At 38.3% G+C, this 20,656-nt stretch overlaps 2 protein-coding genes across 6 annotated transcripts; one reads left to right on the forward strand and one right to left on the reverse strand.

Annotated features, from left to right (window-relative positions):
- The first annotated feature begins 117 nt into the window (after nt 1-117).
- On the forward strand, nt 118-6,333 carry LOC110040488 (uncharacterized). Of its 2 annotated transcripts, none has more exons than XM_020745728.2 (2): nt 118-514; nt 5,468-6,333. In XM_020745728.2, exons 1-2 carry the CDS (start codon nt 118-120, stop codon nt 5,596-5,598), a joined length of 528 nt encoding a protein of 175 aa, XP_020601387.1. In that variant the 3' UTR covers nt 5,599-6,333. The 2 variants fall into 2 exon arrangements, with proteins under 2 accessions (XP_020601387.1, XP_089141117.1); XM_089284991.1 differs by lacking the exon at nt 5,468-6,333 and adding an exon at nt 3,989-4,618.
- Nucleotides 6,334-7,290: 957 nt separating this feature from the next.
- LOC110040487 (heparan sulfate glucosamine 3-O-sulfotransferase 5-like) lies at nt 7,291-16,067 on the reverse strand. 4 transcript variants are annotated; one of them, XM_020745726.2, is made up of 2 exons: nt 15,510-16,067; nt 7,291-10,216 (listed from the first exon to the last, which is right to left on the reverse strand). In XM_020745726.2, exon 2 carries the CDS (start codon nt 10,201-10,203, stop codon nt 9,136-9,138), a length of 1,068 nt encoding a protein of 355 aa, XP_020601385.1. In that variant the 5' UTR covers nt 10,204-10,216; nt 15,510-16,067; the 3' UTR covers nt 7,291-9,135. The 4 variants fall into 4 exon arrangements, with proteins under 4 accessions (XP_020601385.1, XP_089141116.1, XP_089141115.1 ...); XM_089284990.1 differs by having other exon boundaries at nt 7,291-12,425; XM_089284989.1 differs by having other exon boundaries at nt 7,291-12,457.
- Nucleotides 16,068-20,656: the final 4,589 nt, after the last annotated feature.

Raw genomic sequence — 20,656 nt, forward strand, 5'->3', positions numbered from 1 at the left:
GAAGTCACAAGATACTCGCACAATAATCATGGTAACGTACGCACAATGTCTGCTATTGTGTAAGAAATTTCTCCAAAGGATGGAAATTATCATATATGATACATTTTACTGACAAAGATGGAAACTGAATACGTGATAGCTGGGTTTGCTTGGAAACCTGAGGCTCACATGAACACGAAACAAGTGGAACTTCTAATAAGCAAAGCGGAGGATATCTATCAGGACCATTTTGATCGCAACGATGTTCTGGTTCACAGTGTGAAATATTCAACTTACAATTTGGAGCAGTGGAATTCAGACGGAGGAAGCTTTTGTGTCTGTCCATCTCTTGAACCAGGAGTTTATCATTTCGTATTTCGCGTGGACAATGGTGAAGAAAAAGAATTGAAAATTTCTGATTATTACGATCGAACCTTTTTGGGCAATGGCCGTGCAGTGAATTACATCGAACTTATGAAGTGTTCAAATACAGATAAACCAGCTGTGGTTAACAGCAACAGAAAATCAACACGATGTGAGTATTACAGCCTAACTGCTGGTAGCAGTAAATAGATTGATTGATATAACTCACAATTAGCCAATCAGACACCATGTCTATACTGTTCTGCTGTCCTACATTAGTATAAATGTACTGGCTTTCTACCACGAATGCCGTTCTCTGATTGGCTACACTACTCACTATCTATTCTGTGATAGATAGTGAGTAGCATAGCAGTGTGCCCTTGTTAGCAAAATGACAGCCGCTTCTTGGCGTTTTCAAAGTATCAGTGAAGAGGATTGTGTAGTTCCAGAAAATATCCATAACCACCCCAAGGAAGGTTAACGGAAATTCTAAGGGGGGAGGGGGGTTTCAAAAGCCCAATTTTGTAAAGGAAAGTATGGCACTAATATGGAATTTCCAGAGGGGTGGGAGGGGGGGTTCAAGCTAAAAAACCTTCCGTGGGAGGGGTATGGATATTTTCTGAAACAACAAATTTAGATAAAGTTTTGAATGACTAGTAGATTTATACTAAAACAATTAGATTATTCATTCTCGATTTCTATACGTGATAGTTGACAAGAACGCAGCCCAAGTCAACTATCACTTGATATAAATCTCGAGCTCATTATCTAACTGTTTATTACATCCATCAAATATTTTCACTCGTGCGCAATTGGTCTAAAGATGTCACGTGACCGAATATGCCCTAGATAAAACTGGGGAATATCCGAGTGATATTCCCCAGTTTTCAAAACTGCGCGTGTTGCCATTTCTCCGCCAATATTAAGCCTTTTTCAAATTTTTTTTTCAGAAATTAGAGATTATTCCTCGACCACTACTTTGACCCAAAACTCCAAATTTGAAGAAAATTGCTGACCCGAAGGTATACTGTAACCTTAAGTATTTACCGTACATAATTTCGGTCAAGTGAGCATGATATCAGTGACTTGATATTGCAGGATATCGGGTCAGTAGGTCTATACAGCTTCTTATTGGCTAATTGTGAATTTGGGTATAGTAGCATGCCTAATCGTACGTTATCTGGTATGCTTTGGTGGCATATCAGGTTCGTTTGGTTTTGCCATGAGTATTTTGCCTTGGCTGTCTCTCTCCAAATGCAAACCATGGTTTGACCAAAATCAATATAAATCTAAAGTGTACTGAAAAGGTACAATTAGGTATAAATGCCAGGTCACTGACCTGATATGGCAGGATTCTTATAGTTAATCATAGGCGTTGAGGTAAATTACAGTTAGATTTTACAAAAAAGGTACACTTGCAATGTTTATCTACTTCTCCCAAAGACCAGATATTGCAACACATCAGGACAGTAGACCAGCTTCTGATTGGCTACCAGAAACTTCCAAAAGTAATGACCCCCCGAAAGTAACGACCCCAAAAGTAGCGAAGCCCCAAAAGTAACGTCAAAAAGTTGTGGCCGCTAATATATCCTGAAAGAAGTGACCCCCCCCCCCCTCCCAAAAGTAGCAAGCCCTACAAAAGAAGCAATCCCACCCTTCCCCCCACTGAAAATTGTGAGACCAAGGTTCAGTAATATGTATTATTTACAATCAATAGTGAGGTGAAAGTTATGTATGGTAACTTGATTTAAGACACTCTACAACAAAGGAAGGTATCACTTATGGCATGAAGTGTTGTAAAATGTCAATTTGTGCTTTGTCAGTTCATGTTCCGCTGAGTCAAAACAAAACCCATAGAATTTAATCAAGTATTAACAGGAACATCTCGAACTAACAGGAACATTCTTTAAATTGAAATTGAAAACTCTGTATCATTCAAATTTAAATCAAAAAGTCGACCATCGCACTGAGATATTGTTACAGCAGACTAACATAGCAGTGCATCATGAAGTAGGACAGTTTACAGTATCTGATTAGCTTTAATTCTTGTTGACCACTGACAACACGGTATAGACATCCCTCAGACAAGCACGAAGAGTCCACTCATGTCATAGCAACATAGATTTAAACTGGAATAAGAATTTAATTTGATGTTTAAAGAACTGTTCTTAGATCAAATTTCCATCTTTTATTCTGCAAAAAAAGCTTAGTCATATGAGCTTTCCATAATGTTTTTTACTCCCTGAAAGTAACAACCCTCCAATAGTAATGAGCCCCCAACAGTAATGAGCCCCAAAGGATGCTAATTCCAAAACTATTGAGGGTCGTTACTTTTGGAAGTTCACGGTAGTTATGAAACTGGATACAGTTAAATGGCACTAATCATACCTTTTTTTGGTCCACTTTGGAAGCATTACTAGGGTTGTATTTTTGGTCACACTGTGGTTATAACTTTTGGGTAAACAACTTCTTTTCAAAATATGAACAATGGCTCAACCTATCCTGCAAACAGGTGTTCTTATTTTTCTTGGCAGTTGAAGAAGGAAAAATAAGGAATGCCTGATACAATAATTATTGTTAGACAAGTGGTGTGTAGAGATCTCAGTATCTGTTTCTAAAGGTTTTTTTTAAAGATTTTTTTTTTTTGTATTTTAACTTTTCCAGTATCTGAACTTTCTTCTGACATTCAGCAATATCCTGATTGGTTCCCTAAGTTCCGGTAAAGAGGTGTGGCTTGTGGCCTAAAAATATCTCAGTGATAACGATATATATTTTGAACAGTTAAACTTTAAAACAGCTGAACTCAGTGTTACTGAATAAATGAAACCAATATTCCAGACCCTGTCCTTACAGCACAAATATTTAGAAAGCCTAAAATAATTATATCTTTCAACTTAATGAGCAAAAACATGAATGTATAGGAGAATCTTTGCCGAGGTTGTTGTTTACATTTTTCCTCATTAACATACAACTTTGCACAGAGAAGGCATCACACAAGACACAAATTGACTACAAACATTTAAAGAATTTAAAATGAGGGAGAAATGACCTGATGATTTGGAAATAGTGAGCAAGAGAGGCACTGTGGTGTAGTGGTTACATGCATGCTGCTCTCAAGATCAAGCAGTCTAGGTGTGAGCTCTGGCAAGAGTTAATACTTTAATGTCTTGTGATCTAAGGCAAGATAACTTTGCTCTCAGTGTGCCTCTCTCCACCCAGGTTTATAAATGAGTACCAGTGAATTTAATGCTGGGGGAAACTCTGTGATGGGCTAGGGTCAAACTAGGGAGTAGAAATACTCCAGACCTGTATCCAGTTACTACTTCTTGTAGTCACCACTGAGGCCCTGTTAGGGGTAAATTCCGACAAGCGACATGGCCTTGAAACGGCGACACGAGAGCCACGAACTGGCAATGAATGACAGACCTTTCTAGTGAAATAGGGAAAGTGACACCAATGTCAAAACAGACCGACAGCGAATTTTGGATTTGTGAAAGCAGTATGAAAACAGTGAATGTTTTAAACAATAAGGTCAATAATGTTTCAATAAAACCAATAAATGAGTCATAAATACGTCTCATTTTACCGACTGAAATATATTAACGTCATTAACGACATTAATTAACAAAAACTAATATCTAACTAGGGCTCGTCATGGAGGAGGATTACGTGATGAGTCCAAAGAGCATCTGGGTAGGAGACTAGACCCATGTGCGTGAGCGCTCCATCTATCTGTCATCTGTTGGAGATATTTTACTTCATCTGTCACCGAGATACTATAGCAGGCAAAGTGGACATAGGACATTTTCAGAGAGGAGACAACTTTGTCAAACTGACAGAGATGTCGTACGAGACATTTCTTAGATATCAAAATGAAGTGGAAGATTTTCTGCCAGCCAAAGGAAGTTATGAGGAGACCAGCGACCTTGACTCCGAAGATGAAAGCCAGGCAAACGGTGGCCTTTGGCAGAATGTCCTTAGGTACATCATCTGGAAGGAGTGTCATTCGCCCAGACTGTTTGGACCTCTGAGTAGAGCTTCTCAAATAATAACGTAGACGGTCCTAAAATATACACTATTATTACTCCATTGCTGTTGTGTCTTCATTGACTTCAGTGGATGTTTTAATATTCCCTACATTACTATCATGTCAAATTTGATACAAGGCATTCACTTTTAACTGGTAGTGTCACATCAATTTGTTATTTTATTGGGGTCATTACTAGTCTAGCCATGGATCGAGGTTGAATAAACTGTACCTACAAAAACTGAAAGTCACTCTGGTCTCAGTTTTCAAATTATCTTATTATTATTATTATTATTATTATTATTATTATTATTAATAAGACGAAATTCCGACATAAGAACCTTGCGAAGTGCCGACATAGCTGCTTGTGAAATTCAGACAGGGGACATGAGCAACCCCCCTAACAGCGCCTCACCACTAGGCATGAATGCAGACTTTACCTGTACCTACCTACCTAGATACCTACCTACATGTAACCAAGATGGTATTTTTGTAACCAGACTAAATACATATTAAATAGTAATCAGAGGACAAATCCAATCTACATGTATAAGTGAGTCAACCTATACATTTTCTGGCTCAAAGATTTGGGAATTAAGTGTCTTTAAGAAAGAGTACAAATGCCACCTTCTGATTAATCAAACTTGATTTTGCTGCTGCCTTGTTTTACTTTCAATTGCTGTTTGATTTTGCTAATATTATATAAGTGTGAATGTAGTATATGTATGTATGTAGGTTTGTATGTGTGTATGTAGATCTAGCTTAGCCCAATTAATTTTTTTGCTGCCATTTACTTGAAGATGGCAATGGCCAACCAGAAAGCTCTTGCTACTTTGGCCGCCATTCACTTACAAATTTTATTTCCTCATGGTAAATAAGGAATTTCTTTCTTAATTTCTTAACTTGTTTTACTATTTTCATTACTTTACCAACAAAGTGTATCTAAATGCCATGTATACAATCATGTAGTGTAAATAAAGAATTGAATTGAGTTGAATTGAATTAACATCAAGCAACCTTGAGCCACCACAGTGAATCATATTATATCTAGTGAGTTACTCGTATTGATTGATTGATTGATATCTTTTGATTTGACAGCATATGTTGACGCCTCAAATGTGACTCAATCCATAAGCAGTGAAAGAAGCCACCTGGACAAGAAGAGTAATGGCAGTACAAACTCATATTCCCAGCATGACTCTCAACGTAGATCGTGCACTTTGTTATAGCTAAAATTTGTCTTTGATAATTCCTCCAAATGGTTTACTTACTGACAGAGACTTTGGCTACCTCTTGCCGGCAAGGTGATATTCAAGATACCATTAGTCCATTTGCAGGCCTTGTTAGTTGTGTGGTAAATCATGATATCTTGTAACACTCAAATTACTTTACCTTTTTTTTAGTATTAATAGTTGTTTCCTTTTTATGTTTATGATGAAATGATTGACAGATTTTGTCACTGGCAATTTTAAGCACAGGATTTTTATTGTTTAGGGAAATGCAAGAACATGATAGAATTTTAACTTGTGTCATTCAAAAATGTTATTATGGAAATCATGGAAATTTTATGAAAGGCCGATAACAAACAAGTTAGGGATAAATTTAAATGTAGAATGATCAAGCTCCTTTTATGGGTCTTTTAGCTGAACAAATGTATCTCTAAATCAGGATTTAGACTAAAAATGTTAAGTAAAAATGGAGAACTCCTTTGGTGGACCATGGAGGTGAAGAGAACTGGATAAGGATCTGTTGAAAGATTGGAGGAAATTACTCTGATTAGATAGGATAGGATTTGGTGATGTTAACTACTATGGACTCTTAACCATGTACATGTAGATCAGATTTTATCAAGAAGTGGGTATTTCATTTTATTTTTTACAATATGTATTATTAGGAGAAATATCATCAAAAGTAGTATGATCTGTGTACATGTAGGAAAAAATAATGATGTGCAAAATTGGGAAGTGAGGTTTGTTGATTACCTGTGCTGTATGAGTAAATTACTAACACTGACCAACAGTAGAACTTCTTTTTGCAGGTGTGTTTTCATTACACTAACTAATCAGTGATTTAGCATTTCAAGCATTATACCCTAGTTGCATGCATATACTAGGCAACAGTTAAAGTGCTGCTCCATGCCACATCAATCCTTCAAACAGGCTATGCAAAATAGTATGCAAGAAATTTGGCAATAATTATTCTGCCATTACAGCATTACAGCTCAACATGGAAAGGGATACCATGGCATTTGGATACTATGTCATTTAAATCTACATACCTGTAGAATCGCTTCAGTCATCTAAAATTTCAATTTTTAACAAATTTACGTTTTGTTATTGTTTCATGTGTTCATGATGATCACATTAGCAATAATTTATCTGAACAACCTGTGCTCATCAGGTTGTTTTTCTAGCTAATGCATCTTTGCATTGCCATTTACATCTATGAACGTTACTCTGATTGAATGCTATCACTACTTTGTTCACCCTGTAGCTAGAACAATGTTTGTTTTCTTTTTTGTTTCTGAGGAAACAAAAGAAAAATATTGGTAATTATTACAACCTACAGATACCAAAAAAGTTATTTACTACAACATTTGAGAAAACAAAGACCCTATGTTTACATAATTGTCCAAAACATGTTTCCTCAACACGGTGAGCCAGACTGAGACAATAATGACCTGAAATAACAAATAGACCAGAATGGATGAGAACAAAGCATAATGTTCAGGACTAACCAGCAAATAGCCTCAAGAATGAAGAAAACACCCTACCACGAATGAACCAAATAACGCAGTGAACAATACAGTCAGTGTATCTCAGACTGTCTCAGCATGCCAGAAGTTTTCAGGAGAGTGTCAAGATTGTCTCTTTTTTTTTGGGGGGGGGGGGGGGGAGGATTTCTTGGAAATTGATGGTTAATTTGAATAGAACTGGAAGTTTTATTCCTTTTCAAACATAATATAATTTTTATTTATAATAATATTGTTGTATAGACTCCCTGACAACAGAAATTAATATATCTTATATAAAATATTTCTCACTTTAAAATGGTACAACAGATATTATTTTGTTATTTAATTTGTTGGTAACCTAAAATGCATTAATTCTGTATTGTATGATATATTTCTAATTCTTCTATATATAATATATCCTTCCCCTCGTTTACTTTAGGTTGTAACCTAGCAATAACAAATTTGTAGTTAATTGTTTAAATAAGTCTCATCATATAATTAGGCGAGCCTTAACTAACAGGACCATGTTTCAGTTTGTAAGTCAGACTGGAATAAATATTTACATACAAAATAAAACACTGAAGCAGTACGCTTGAAAAACCTGCATCAGTCATTCAAAAATGTAATGGTCCATTCCTTAGCAGATCCCAAAAGTTGTAACCTATGAAATGGTCCAAAACTAGCAATTTCAAAACCAACTGAACTTGCTTTTGAGAAACAAATTATGGAAATAACAGTCAATACTGCATGCTGTACCAAACTGACTTTGCTGCTTGTTCTAGATGAACTTTACAGTAATTATTCAAAGGAAAATAGGATTACCTTGTTCAATGTGATAACAATTCTTTTTGTCATTAATTTGAAAAAAACATAATTTAAAAAAAGAAAAAAAAAGATTCCTTCCAGAAATAATTACTGTAGTTTTATGCAAACATTTGTACTTTTATTGTGATGGACTATAGTGTGTGCCATATTATGCGCTGAGCTCCTCTAAAAATAGCAACACAAGAAGGTTAATGCATCTGAAAGTACAGTCAATTCCCGATAACTTGAACCCTCAAGGGAAATCCAGTGTTTTGGACTGCAGTACTGGCAGTGGATAAATCACTACCCAGTGGATAGCATTATCACCTTTTGAACAACCTGGGCCAGATTGTCTTGAGTAGTTGTGTATTGACAAACAGGGCTTGAGTTATTGAGGGTAAAATTATAAAGAAAATGACCTGGAGAGAAACAAAATTGCTTTGGGTAAGTGGCAGGTTTTAGTTATTGAGGGTTTGAGTTTCCAAGGGTAAAATTACAGTAAATATATAAAGGAAATGCAGGCCAGGAAATTGATTTATTTCGGTTCGAGTTTGCAAGGGGGTCACCTGTAGTGTCAAAGATTAATTTATTGTTGCAGTACTTTTGGAACACTACAGTAAAATTGTTTGTAGAGAGGCACCCAGGTGATGCCACAAAATTCCTAACAACACAACAACTTACTTTCTTCAACGAGATAGCAGTTTCCTTTCCAGGAAGGTTATATACACAAACATACATGTTATTAAGTTATATATAACAATTTATAGATAGCAATATGTATAAATTAATATATAAATTTATAAATATAAATTTATATATAAACATATCCATAGCAATTTATATATAGCATGTTATTATGATGATTTTACACATGTATGGCTGACATTTCTTGACGTTGCCAGGTAGTACAGCATCAGAACTGTGCAGACTCAATCTATAACAATTCAGTGTAAAATTTGACAGGTGGTCTACAATTTTACTTGGAAGAGCAGTCAACTGACCACAAGAGGAAAGTCTTTATAATAAATATTAGTATAAATTCAGAGCTGATTGGTTGAGTGATTCCTCATGTGATGTTATATTCACCACCCCAGGCTCAGTGAACATTGGTGAATATTCACCTCGACTTCATCTCAGTGAATATTCACCTATGTTTACTTTGCCTTTGGCAAATAACATAGTTAAATATTCCCTAAATTTAGAATTTCAACGACAGACTTCAGGATGATCATGCCCAGTGAAAATCCCGGTCTACAACTTTATACAGAGCCTGGTTAAAAGGCCTGTAGTAGTCCTGTAGGAGTTTGACCACGTCATTAGCAACTGGAACATGTTTTCTTCCTTTTGCTCCCTTTAAGCAGCCATTCTTCTTCTTTCCATGTAATCCAATTTTTCCAATAAAGCAAGGAAATCCTTTTGTTTTGTCAAAGTAGAAGTTCTTTTCTGTTATCAAGGGCCTCAAGTTAAGAAACTTTTCAACAAGTTTTATCTCAGTAGCTGGGTTTCTGATAAGCTGCTCTCCACTGACGAAATGAATCTGTGCGAGTGGAAAAAACTTCAGCCAGCGGTTCAAATGTTTGATATAAACTCCAGATTTCACTATGCCTCTTTCCTTGTTGACAGTGTTTCGATTCTTTGTAACATAGTCCTCAAACTTTGGAAGGGAGCTGTTCGGCTTTAATACTAACTGTGTGTATTCTGAAATTGCCCTAATTGTTGGATCCCGGACAATCACCAAGAGCTTGATATTTTTTGACATGTTATACACACGTTCAGGAACACTTCTTGTTGTAAAGTAGGCAGGAGATTTTTCTATGGTCAACTGATCTCCAGTAGATTTGGGCATTCTTGCTCGGTACCACTCCAAGCCAAGCAGGTAGTTTTCCTCTCTGTTAAAAAAGTGTACCTCATCTGGGCATGCTTTAATGTCTGGATGCATCTTAAGAATAACAAGCAATGCCCGAGTGCCGGACTTATTTGAACCAATGATGACTGCCTTTGGTAAACGTTTCTTCAAGTTTGCACCCTCATTTATCACACTGAGAAAAGCACTTTTCTTGGGAACATTGCTGAGCTCATCAAATTTGTTCAAATCTTTGCTAACTATTTTCTTTGTTGTATCATTGTTCCATGTTGTCAAACAATAACCAAAGAAGATGATTAAAATCAACAGGGATACAACAAGAGCAAAACACCTTGAAGAGACAGGCATATGTGGCTGGTACTGTGTACTTCTATTGACTAGCAGCGTGGCTAGATCTTGGAGGGCCTGACTTCTGTATGCAATAAATTGCATTCATGTAAAGGTTCTGGAAGAAGAGAAAGTTAAAGAAGGTTTTCTGCCTTTGTTGCCAAGTCACATGTTCATAAATTACATCTACATTTTGTACCCATCCTCCCCCCCTGCCCCCCACCACCCCTGATGCTTTGCCTACTTCATATAACTCTGTTGTGTAATCTCCTGCAGCCTAAGCTAAATCTTGACACCCATATCATAGCTTTGCCTGGGCAGTGTTTGTAGTGAACATGGTTTACCACTCACTCCTGCCACTGACATTTAGGGGACTACTTAAAGACATTTACAATTCTTGTGGCTCATTAATTACTCCGGTGATGTAATGACCATCTTTACTATTAATAATAGTTTGATTAGCCACTGAATAGTGAGGATCCACAATAGAGTTCTCAAATCCTGCCTTCCCACCCATTTTTTAACTGTTCATACTGTCATCCTACCCTTTTAGTGCAGAGTGCATTGTTGGGGTGGTTTGGGGGTTGCCGTTGCTAAAGCACTATGGCAGTAAGGCACTATGGCACTCTGGAAATAAGGTGTAAACTTAAATGTTTTTTTTTATTAATTAATTTCAATTAATTAATTGGGCTTGCAGCAAGGGGGGTTAGGATGGGGTAGGTACTTGTGAGCACTACATTAAATAGGTGATGCATGTACCTATCTTACTTCATTGATCACTTCAAAAAGCTATATATTTGTTTCAGAGAGCCCCTTGCTCTCCTTGTGGTACTTTTCTCTTTAGAACAAAACCAATATTTGCTCGAAATGCATGCGCAGATTAATAAGCATTAGTGTCAACTAAATATATTAGGTGGAAGATACATTTCATACAACATCACACACTAACGTTGAGTGCTTTTCCTTGTGGTAAAACCCTAATAAGTCATATGCATACGTTCTAGCATCGTTAGCACGATACAAGGATGTTCCTGTGACTGCATGTCTTTTGGAATTATGCCTAACTTGGTTCAAGAAATATCTATTGTTTCCAAACTACACTAGTGCATTTATTTCATCCTTTAATTGTCTCCATCAAAGAGACCAAAATGTTCATACCCACAGCCGAAACTCTCCTGAGTAAGTGGCATTAAAACTTGTCAAATTGAACAAAAAAACCAGGTAACTGCTCAAATATTGCTGCAGACTCCGTGGCACCTACTGAAAGCATAAATTTTATCAGTCTTTGAGGGAGAGTGTTCACCGATGAAGGATATAATCTCGCTCAAGTAGCCTTGTTTACTTTCAATACCTCTCGTTGAAATGCTCCTTAGTTGTATTGACTGATATCAGTGTGTATTTAAGTGGTTTTATTTTTTAACGTGGAAACAGAACATGCTGTTCCATGACAATTTGATAATTAGATTAGTTCCTGTTTATCGGTCAAAAGAAAATGCGCATTTTAAATAAAACAAATTGTTCCTCTTCCATTTCTTCATCCGACATTTAACTTTCTTCCATTTATCTCCAGCTGTGAAAAGAATACTAGCACATCTTCCGTTTGTTTTCGAGAAAACAAGAGTTTTAGGTTACATACCTTTGTGAGGAAAACAAAAGTATCAAGTTACAAACGTTTTCGTGAAGAGTAAAATTGTCACATTCGCAACTCAAACGTATTATTTAATTTGAAATGAGCAAAAATCAACGTAAAACACAGTGAAATTCGAGAGCTGTCTTGACAAAAGGTCATTAATTGTAAGTTATTCTTGGACTGTGAATGAAAATACACACATCAAACATTCACACTGCTAAGATTATGTCTCATCAAAATCCCTAGCAGTACAAACCAGGAGTGGGTTATATAGAACTGTGTCATGAGTACTGCATCAGAGCTATGCATTAGACTCTGCACTATCTGAGATTGTCTCACTAGTTTAACTTGAAATCTTGATTGTACTGATTTAGTAAAAAACGTTTTTATGTTAGTCATTGCTCTAAAATAAACATCTCTTACAGTTTAAAAGTCCTATCTTGCCAAGGTTACCTGACAAGGCACCACAAAATAATGATTGTAATGTCTCTTTTTGTGTGTATATTCTGTTTTACTTCCTTTTTTCCACATATCAGTAAAAGATAAACTTTACACTGTTTATTTCCACATACCCAGTCCTACTTTTTCAGATGACAACTGGCTGAGTATTTGGAGTTGTGTGTTAGCTTGTCTTTGTTTCAATTCATTCTGGAGGTCAGTGGTCCTGAGTCCTGGTCTATTGCCTTGAGTTGTTTCCCTAGACAGGACACTTTGCTCCAGATTATCCCTCTTAATAAACACAGGAGATCAATATAGGACTTGGAGACTTCATGCAGTCTTGTACTGACTCATGCATGCCAGCCTAAGTTATAATACATGTACATGTTGACGAAGTGCATGCAGGGCACCTGCTATTCATTATTTGAAACCTAACATACGTATACCCACAAAGGATTCAATGAGTTCTCGTAGCTCAGTGGATAGAGTGCCTGCCCAGTGTTCAGGAGGTCATGGGTGCAATTCCTGTCGGGGACTCAGATTTTTCTTTGTCCCACGCTCGTGTCATGTTGATCAGTTCACTTTTCACATTTCATTGCCGAGCTTAAAATTTGCCATCTTTATTCACTTATCACACTCATGATGACTTCGACAGTGCTGATCCCAGCAGCATGCAGGGCGCCTGTCACATATGAACTCAGTTAAATGACCTTGCTCTCTATGAGTTCTTGTAGATAAGTGGATAGAGCGCCCGCCCAGTGTTCAAGAGGTCATGGGTTTGATTCCCATTGGGGACTCAGATTTTTCTTTGTCCCATGCTTGTGTCATGTTGATCAGTTCGCTTTTTACAGAGGGTGCAATTGTGCAAGTTTTGTGCTGTTAAGTTTTTGCAGCAACAGAAAAATTGAAGTTCTGTATTCCGTTGCATTCCACTTACAATTCTTGCATCCAAAATCTTTATCCTTTATCCCACTCTGATATCCTTAACATTCCCTGACTACTAAGAAGCTACCACATGCAGCACAAATATCTATTATCTGTTCACTTCCCTGATTCCTCCACATTCCAATAGCCCAAGTGACAAAAGTATTTTATTATTTATAGTTATTAACAATATTTCTAAATTACATATCCAGCTTGAGGTTTATAAAATGAAACTTCAGAATGCACCTTGTTTTGTTCTGCTCATTACTAAATCAGCTGATCACTTGTAAGGGGCAGTTGCTATTAGCAGGGCTTGAAAAAAGTGCCATCCGGTTGTCCGAGACAAGTAGATTTCCTTCTGGGCAAGTAACTTTTAACTCCCACCTGCCCCTGGGCAAGGGATCAGGGAACTCATCTACCAACTAAATCATTAAAAAGGCAAACTAAGACTTGCTCAGGGCAAGCAAATTTAAGGGCTACTTGTCCCGAGGGAAAGCTGAGTGGAATTCAAGTTTTTTTCTAGCCCTGATTAAGTGATTAAATTATGTATCATTGAAGTAGAAACATCAGCATCTTGTCTGGAGCAAACCCAGGGCATTTGATTAATTGATGAGATGCATCCGCAGGGCATCATGGTAGTTGTATTCATCAAAATAACATCCAGTCCAAGATGATGAATACAACTACCATGATTCCCTGCATGTCTCATAGAGGGAATTGGCCATTTGATATTAGCGCTTAACATTGGGGTGGGGAATTTAACACTATATGAGAAGGTAGGGGAGGGGGGAATTTGAACAAGTTACCTTGTGAAGCTACAAAGTACAATTCAAGGTTCATACTCTTCTGAGCTTTTAAAATTCCATGACTTTCCATGACCTTTTTCATGAGCTACGTTTAAGATGATTTCCAGTCCGTACTGCGCAGTCTCAGCACCCTGATGTTTATAAACATTATAAATCTCACTTGATGGAATGCAAATCAATGTTATTCATTATGAACCACATACGTTATCTTTGAGGCCTTTCAAATTCTTTTTCCAACAGCTTCATTGAGTGTTACTGCTGCAAAGTTGTTTCATGAAGCGCTATGAGAAAGAACGAAGCATAAAGCTTCCATAATGGCGGTTGTTTTGAAACTTTGAAGTAGGTGTGAAATGTTTACATTTTGTGACAAAAGAAAAAAACGCAAACAAGCTCTTGAGAGTGCGCAGTACGGACTGGAAATCACCTTTAAGGAGTTGTTCTTACAGTAGTATTGTCAAACCAGTCATTTATTTAAGGTATTGTCCGACTCTGTAATGCATAAAACGCCCAATTATGTTTATTTCTACTGAAATTGAAGTCTGTTTCTGACTCGTCTGTTATTTGTCAACTTTTTGTTATCTTTTTGACATTTATCCTCAGAATTAAGCATATTACTTTTCCATGACCCTCACTTAAATTCCATGACTTTCCAGGCCTGGAAATTGAAATTATAAATTCTATGACTTGCTGTTCATGGAGAACTTGTTTTCTTTCCACTACTTATTTCTGCCATAGTTGACTGGTGGTAGAGAACTTTGAGACATTTAAGACATTTAAATGCCATTTTTGGCCAAGGGGATGGGAATTTGACCAACTTAGAATTAAAAATGTCAAATGCCTGGGGGTTGCCTAGAGGTTGCATTTTGAAGTTTCAAATCTATTTATACCATAGGTACTGAGATTTACTCATAAAAATCATAGTGAATAAAAAAATGAAACAAAACAGAGGAAAAGTCTCTCGAAATGTTATAGTTTAATACATTAAGCTTTAGATTGAGTGTTCTTTATAGGCCCTTTGCAGCTGGGCTATCACGTGACCTACTTTTCATAAAATTATGGGCTATACAGAAATGGAAAAAGCATGCCAAAATATCAAAATGGCCAGTTTGAGGCACCGTCATAAAATCTTATTCTTTAATGCAAGGGGCCTCAAACCTGGCAATAATGCTCTTATATGCTCTTTCCACTTCTTGTATTTTTTTAAGTTATAGCCCACAATATAAAAAATTTCTTGGCAAAATATTTTGTCACGTGACCCCAGATTCAGCGCTTGTACGGTGTGGTGTAGGAATTGGAATGCTCTCTCTTAACCCAAATAGTTTTATCAGTGACATGGTAATTTTCCTTTTTCAGTTTATTACCCTCTTAGTCTAATAATCCAGTTATGGTGTTCACAAACTTAGCTTATCGCAGTTAAAACTGATTTACCGAAAACACTCGTGCACATGTAAGCTTAAGCTCATGCTTCTTTCGCACGCAACATGCACAAGCTTTGAGTCCTTGACGCATAGAATTACACTCAACTTGGATAGATCTCAAATAAATATATACCACACAGGACCACATTTTGCTATAACAGACATCATATAACCATCAAGACAATAAAATCTTACCCCATAAAGGCCTACGTTCCCTTGGAGCACCTTCCAAATACAATGAAGTGACAAACTCGTTCTCAGAGCCTCTCTACTTAGGGAGTGGGTTGAAATGAAACCCTGGGAGCGAGGTTGTGAAAGTGTGTTGCCTTACTGGTGGGGACTTCTTGCTCCAGATAAATCAAGGAAAGAGAAATCATGGTATACAGCTCGGAACTTGAACCTGACGAATTAACGAACGGGCTGTATCACGCACACACACATCAATCAATCAATCAGTCGAATCATCCTGCTCGTCCGTCCGTCTGTCCATCGGTCCATCCATCCGTCCATAGCAGGGCAGGGGTCCCTGGTCCATATGCACGTCCGCAATCCGTCTGTCAAGATACTAGTACTCCTGAGTATCTGTAGGGCAGCGGCTTTCAGAGCTCGACGGAGAGGACAGAGAGCCCATGACAGATCCCATGACAGTCCGAGCCCGGTCAGCCCAGGTGGTGCGGAGGACTCTGCCAGCCGCAGTTCGGGACTCCTCTTTCGGTCTCGCTGCCCTCTTCCCCACCCCCACCTCGAAGGTCTCTTTTTGAAGAGGAACATAGACCGGACTCTTTTTATATTTTTCATCGTATCACTGGTTCTCTTTGTACAAATAAGATTTGAAGAAAGACCCTACCACTCTGACTATCGGCTAAAGTCTGGTGTCTAATTAGCAATTAAACCCGTAGCCCTTGCGGGCTACGGGTCAATAGCCCATGAGGCGAAGATGAATGGGCTATTGATCTGTGGCCATTGAGGGCGAAGGGTCTAACTGTTTTGGTATCACCCAACTAGTCGGACAGAAAAGGCAATAATAAAGTTAGCAAATGCAAGTTGAAGAAATATTTATTACTAATAGTCCTCTAGCTAGTAGTGTAGCCAAGACAACTCGGGTGGGCGAGTTGTCACGCCTCTGCAGGTAGGGTAACCCTGGCAAGCGGGACAACTTTTCTTCATATAAACGCTTTGGCTCGCCTAACCGGGACAACTCTCGGCGTGGCAAGTGTTACGTTATGCCAGGAGCCATAATCGGGGACGGAGACCGTAAGTCTCGGGATTCGCGCGCACCTATGATATGGGACAATTTTTCTATTTTTAGAACAAATTGCGCCATCCTGACGTCATATATCCGCGCGGATTCACGCACGTGTCGGGGGCTCTCGCGTGGATGTTGTCACGTTGTGTGATCAAATGGTGAGAGTTGAGAGATTCTTTTGCGTATTTTTCACAGCGATGGCAAGGAATAAGGCAGGGAATACGAACCAGGGCGCTTATATGTAGTTTTATGCTCTGAGCTAACGGAAAAGGTGGGTTTTTCAGGGTCGAAAACAAGACTTCAATCTCGCGCTGGGAATGAATACTAAGATATGCTCACGCTAGTTGTAAGCTTACGCGTATGTTTTTGCGTTTGTTCTGACTTAAGAATATAGCAAGAAAACTCTACACTCTGGTATCGAGTTAATTTGTGAGTTTCTCAGACAATGGTTCATCATAACCAAAACCTGTTTTGACGGTTTCTTATTGTTTCTGCTTGTTTGGTAAGTTTGCAAAAGTTTTTGAAAGGAAAGTCTGACACGTACAATTAACTCATTTGCATAGTGCAGCTCGTGCACTTTCAAGTCCGAGTCGGTGTTTGAATTGTCAACAAATCTTGACAAAGATTTCTTTCGTTATCTTTTGTGCTGAGATGCTGTAACAAATTTCACGAACGCAAAAAAGGCTACTAACATCATGTGTGTTTCTTCAACATAAGCATAGTGAAGTTTTACACTGCGAAAATGAAAATAGACAAGGAGTTTTGATAGCTCGATCAACAAACTCGAAATCGTTATTCCAAGTTGATTAAAGAAAGCGTCATCGTAACTTTAATTTGCTGATTATTTCTGCTTTATTCACATATTTCCAGCTTAGCTTTTAATATGTTCTCAAACAATTATCAATCTTAAACATATTTAAAAACTATAGAGTTATTGTTTGAGTTCGATGTACGCTTTCACACGAAAGAGCGGCGAAGTACAATTTGTCATGTTTACTCCGGGCTGACTGTACTGAAAACACGCATCGGCGGACGCTCTCATTCATTGACAACAGAGAATTTACTGGATTTTTACACGAATAAAACTGAGCAGTATCTACGGACGTAAAGTTATTGGGCCTTGGATGAAACATCAAGCGTTGCTTAAAATTCAAGCGAAACTCAAACTAGCAATTATTTTGTTTTACTTTTCGGTCGCGATAGACTGACAAATTCCTCGCAAGTGTGTGGCAAGAGGAGCTAGGAAACTATGAAGTCCTGAAGCTGTGCTATATCTAAATATATCCAGCTAGTTTTTTGCTGTGTAATGGAAAAGCCGTTAATCTTCAACATATGTGAAATTTAAAGTGGAGTAATGTACAGCTCATGTAAAAGAAGCATCCGTCGGAACACAACTTGGTCAGCGATATATATAAGCTTACAGCGGAACATACGTAAATTCGACACTGTCTTACTTCACTCAAACTGGAGCAGCTTACGACGAAAATACTTAAGCAAAATTCCAACAGACGTGAACGCGTTGAGTTTTGGGCCAAACACATGAAAATTTTCGGGAATTTCGGACGCCATTTCCTCCGCGCGACATCCGCAAAAATCCTCGCAGCATGTACGCGCGTGTGCCTCAGGCTATGGCGCAATTTGTTCTAAAAATAGAATTATTGTCCCATATCATGGGGACAACCCTAATACTAGAAATGGCGCGCGCTTACGGTCTCCGTCCCCGATTATGGCTCCTGGTTATGCCCAGATTTAGGATTTAAAGCAGAAATTCGTATCAAAGAAGTGAAAAGTAACTCGGCAAAACCCACTGTGATCGAATGACCGAGGGAAACTCAAAGAAAGAGGGATGTTGGCACACCACAGCTCTTCTCAGTGCTATGTAGATGACACTAAATTGATGCTAAATTTCAATTTACAAGGTGAGGCAAATGCCATTGCTAAATTAAATGAAGACTTACAACGTATGCAGAATTACTAATTGGACCTTTGGAAATCAGCTCCTTATAAACCTTAACAAAACTACGTTAATTATTTTTGGCAGCAGAGCGATGGTAGGTAAAGTAGAGGCTTTTCGTCTTACTTTATTGGGAAAGGAAATTGCACCAACTGCTTTTGCTAAGGACCAGAGAGTCATTCTGGATTCCTGTCTGACGTATAACGATCATATTGCTTCGACAGTGTCCAGCTGCATGGCGCGCCTTGGCCAGATAAATCGAGTTAAACATACCTTAGATACAACCACCTTAACCATTATAATTAATGCCTTAGTCTTTAGCAAGCTATATTACTGCTGTAATGTCTGGAGCAACACCTCAGAGTACAACCTGAGTAGGATACAGGCTGTACAAAATTTTGCGGCCCGTATCGTTAGTGGTTCAAAGAAATATGACCATATTTGCCCTATGCAGAAAGATTTAGATGGCTACCTGTAAGACAGCAGCTGTACTATCGTCACGCACTAATGGCCTTCAAATGCATGACTGGGTGTGCACCAGACTCTTTATTTTCTAAATATGTTCAAAGAGCTATCATCACCGAGCGTACAACGAGGGACCCCCAGATGCTAAATGTTCCTTTGTATAAAACAGCCACAGGACGAAGAACTTTCTATTATAGAACAGTTAAACTCTGGAATTCACTGGACCATACTCTTAGGTTGAAACCGACACTAACGGGCTTCAAACGTTGCCTGATTGAAAAGGAGTTTAATTTCAAAATTTTTAGAGACTTAATTGTTTTTTCTTTTGCTATTTCTATCCTATTAGATAGACCGATTTCATGAACACCGCCGTACCATAGATAACCTTAACAACAAATCTAAACCTACTACAGCCGCCGAACATTTCCTGTCCTCTCCTAACCACACTGCTAACGACATGCAATTAGACCCTGTTAGGGGTAAATTCCCACAAGCGACATGGCCTTGAAAAGACGACACGAGAGCTATGAATTGGCGACGAACGACAGACTACTCCAGCGAAACAGAGAAAGCGACACCAATGGCAAGATAGACCGACAACGAATTTCGGAACTGAGAATGCATCGATTGTTTTAAACGTCTGAGTCGAAGTGAAGACGCATTTCCAGAGTTTTAAATGAGTTTTCCTCTCTCACGCGCGATGTCGGACGGGTCGTGAAACCCAGGCTTTCTTGTATACGCTAAAACGTCCACGTCCAATAAATCGACTTTGAGTGAAAGAATTTTGAGTTAAAGAACGGTTGTTACACATAAACATGGTCAGCATGGTAAAAATAGTCATAGGTTCGATTGTACATTAGGTCTAAGTACTGACTGGAAAATGGCTGAAAATAGCAATTCCAAGCGTCTAAATTTCAAATGTTCCTGGGGGGAGTATGTCCCCACATCCCCTAGGAGGTTAGCAACTTCAGCGCTCGAAAGCATGCCCAAGCCCTTAGAAAGCATGCCCCCAGCCCCTTAGAAGATTTTGAAAAATTGAAGTAGCTAAGAAGTCTTTTCCTTCATTCTGAGTCGAAATATGATGCTTTAAAAGTAACCATAAAGTAACCATTAAACCCACTCGACTGGAGAAAAGCTGGCTCTGCATAAGAATTCCTACTGCTGAAAGTGGTCGAAGCAAGTGCAAAGCATACAAGGAGTAAATTATATCCAAAGAGATACTTACTTATATATGTACTTGACTAAAACAGCAAGGAACCTTCAATGCGTGAGAAATAATCGTTTCAGCGTGAGAGCGCAAGATTGAATCTCATGCTCAATGCGTGAGACTTGAGAGCACTGTGTCGGTTTTTTTTAATAAACAAAGGTATTACGATGTGTTATACATGTAGCTTCGTTTTAATCGAAAAAGGTCAAATTTCCTGACACAACTCCTCTGAGACGAAATTCCGACAGGTGACATAGGAATCTTGCGAAATGCCGACATGGCTGGTGGCGAATTTCAGACAGGGGACATGGGTACCCCCCCTCCCCCTAACAGGGCCTCATTAATCCCCATCGAAAAAATCTTTTAGAACCGGGATTCTATCCGTAAGGCCAGGGAAGCTTTTTTAATTCAAAAAGGCAGAACAATTGATCCTGATGGTCTGAACATCCGCGAAGAAGCATATTAATTGT

Source organism: Orbicella faveolata, unplaced genomic scaffold (genome assembly GCF_042242905.1).
Source record: "Orbicella faveolata isolate gen_17 unplaced genomic scaffold, um_ofav_v1 contig_13, whole genome shotgun sequence".
Lineage (NCBI taxonomy): Eukaryota > Metazoa > Cnidaria > Anthozoa > Scleractinia > Merulinidae > Orbicella > Orbicella faveolata.

What these genes read in the sequence shown, in the direction of transcription:
- LOC110040488 (XM_020745728.2), top strand. Translation starts at nt 118, where the DNA reads ATGGAAACTGAATACGTGATAGCTGGGTTTGCTTGGAAACCTGAGGCT. An exon ending in CAACAGAAAATCAACACGAT is followed by an intron (nt 515 to 5,467) that starts GTGAGTATTACA and finishes TTGATTTGACAG; the next exon opens with CATATGTTGACGCCTCAAAT.
- LOC110040487 (XM_020745726.2), bottom strand. Translation starts at nt 10,203, where the DNA reads ATGCAATTTATTGCATACAGAAGTCAGGCCCTCCAAGATCTAGCCACG.